Source organism: Vigna unguiculata, chromosome 3, assembly GCF_037176805.1.
Source record: "Vigna unguiculata cultivar grain cowpea cultivar isolate G323 ecotype 2 chromosome 3, ASM3717680v1, whole genome shotgun sequence".
Lineage (NCBI taxonomy): Eukaryota > Viridiplantae > Streptophyta > Magnoliopsida > Fabales > Fabaceae > Vigna > Vigna unguiculata.
Genome location: NC_140794.1, coordinates 14118643 through 14121198, shown reverse-complemented (window position 1 = coordinate 14121198; position 2556 = coordinate 14118643). Strand labels below are relative to the sequence as shown.

The 2556-nt window shown below is 37.3% G+C and overlaps 1 protein-coding gene across 1 annotated transcript; it reads right to left on the bottom strand.

Annotated features, from left to right (window-relative positions):
- Nucleotides 1-308: 308 nt before the first annotated feature.
- LOC114177209 (cannabidiolic acid synthase-like 1) lies at nucleotides 309-2223 on the bottom strand. The gene has a single exon (XM_028062472.2). The coding sequence runs from the start codon at nucleotides 1985-1987 to the stop codon at nucleotides 356-358; it is 1632 nt and encodes a 543-aa protein (XP_027918273.1). The 5' UTR covers nucleotides 1988-2223; the 3' UTR covers nucleotides 309-355.
- Between the last annotated feature and the right edge of the window lie 333 nt (nucleotides 2224-2556).

The window sequence follows — 2556 nt, the reverse complement described above, 5'->3', positions numbered from 1 at the left end:
ACTTGCATATAAGATGCTTCACATTCTATCTCCAATAAATTAATCCCAACATAAGGACAATTCTTTTACGAAAGAAATGTTGAACTTTATATACCAGTTAGGGATAAAATATTCGAACATTTAATTCTTTGATTTGAAAACTAATATATCATTGAGAGACTTGCTTGTACCGACTAATAATCATCTTTAGATAACTATTGTATATCCTTGGTTTATTATTCTCGGTCCTTCGTCGACCACAATATACAACGTTTATTATATTTTATTTGAATGGTAGATACTGGATGGTTTACTATTGAAAAAAAAAATGAATTAAAAACATTCAACATTAATTATTTGATTTGAATTGTAGATGCTAAATGAATTCCTTATTATAATTTCCTTCTTTGGACAGTGTAGGAATGCTTTGTTCGTTTCTAAAAAAATTATGAGGATCAACTTTGGTCTTCACTTCTACCAATCTCCTGAAATTGCTACCGAAATACTTGACACCCCAAATGCTGGCTTGGTCGTAGCTGGTGTAGCCATTGTTATTAATCCCAATGTCAAGGTCTCTGTAATTCACATATGCAGCTCTTGGAGACTTTGAAACATAAGGTTCCATATATTTATACACTCTTCTAGTCCAATTCATGTGTCTTTGTGCAGTCTCATCGCCTTCCTCAAGCCAAGTGGCAATATAGTGAATATGAAATATGTATCCGGATCTGTGTGAGAATGGAGTTTGAGATTCAGAAATCTCATCCATTATGCCTCCATAAGGGGCAAATTGAAGCTGACCATATTCAATGCCATCGTCATAAAGCAAGCGCCATAACCCTCGTAATCCATCAACAGGAATTGGTTTCCTCACATAATCAGATTTCCCTTTGAAGTTCTTCACACGAGTTCGAGTTCTGTTCACCAAAACTTCAGTGGCTTCAAGGTCTCTAGATCCAATGAACCCAGCATTCATGAAAACAACTGACCCAATCCAACTCGTCTCAGTACAGTCTTTTTTGTCCAAACCCAACTCTGGGAAGCTCTTTCGCATCAATGGAATAAACTCTTCTACACCTCCCAGAAACACGGACACAAAATTTGCTTGTATTGTTTGCTTTCCATGTTCACTTGAATTTGCCCTTGTCAAGTCCATCCTAAGGAATATGCGCTTGTCCAATTTATTCGCCACAAGCTGCCACTTTTGAATAATATCGGTTTCATATTCTTCCAATGTCCTTGAAACATTGAACACTGTCACAGTTGATGGAACCGGAACTAGTTTTATCTTCCAAGCCACGATGACTCCAAAGCTTGCTCCGCCACCTCCTCTGATGGCCCAAAACAGATCCTCACCCATGGCTTTTCTGTCAAGAAGATTACCATTCACGTCTATTATGTGAGCATCTAAGATATTATCAGAGGCAAGACCGTACTTACGCATCAAGAATCCATAGCCACCTCCACTGAAGTGGCCACCAGTGCCTACAGTGGAGCACACACCAGCTGGGAACCCTAGTGTTTTGGTTTTCTGGCTAATCGTGTAGTAAAGTTCACCAATGGTTGCCCCAGCTTGAACCCATGCAGTTCGGTTTTCTATGTCAACTGTGATTTTTCTAAGGTATAAGAGGTCAACGATGACAGAGGGAACCTCGGCAACGTAGGAGAGACCCTCGTAATCATGGCCTCCGCTTCGGGTTCTAATCTGTAGGCCATGGCTTTGGGAGCAGAATATGGTGGCTTGAATGTGGGAAACGTGGAGTGCTGTGACAATTACTTGGGGTTTTGAGCTTGAGTTGAAGAACCTATGGTTTTGAATGGAAACATTTAGGACAGAGGAGTATGAAGAGTTGGTTTGGGTATAAACAACATTGGAGATTGGGTTGGTAATATGGGGATAGTTGTAAAGACATTGAACAAACTTTTCAGGAGTATCAAGTGAAGAAGATGAAAATGAAAATAACAGCACAATAACTACACCAGTAAAACAAGAGCTTAGACACATCATTATTTTGTGGACGGTGGTGTTTTTGCGTGACAAGTGCAATCTCAAATTTATCCTGGTCTCGATCCTAATTAGACACTATATATTATCGATATATAGTGTCTAATTTTCCATATGGTCTAGCACGTTAATCAATAAATTAAGCTGCAAATTAATTTCGTGTTAAGAATTTAAAACATTAACTTAACGCTACAAAAGTCGCATTTCATGTTATGGCACGCATCTACAGTGGAATCTTCACTTCTTATTGAGGAATATGTATGGTATAAGAAAAATAAGAAAATGGTGAATGATGATATGAGTTTCATCATTTGTTTAACAATTAAGTGTTGATACAAAACAACATCTTTTTTCAGTGTTTTTTTCAAGTTTGTTATTACAGGTTCGTTGAAAGTGAAAAGAAGTATTTTATACCACCTTTTGAAGAAAAGGAATATACTGATGTTTAGGACACAAATATCAACAATCATATTCTTAAGATTTTAGTCTCAAAGGTCGATACTGTGGAAACTTTTATGTAAAAATCCTTGTTATTCTATGGGAAAGTTCGCTCTGTTTGAGTTTGTAATTGT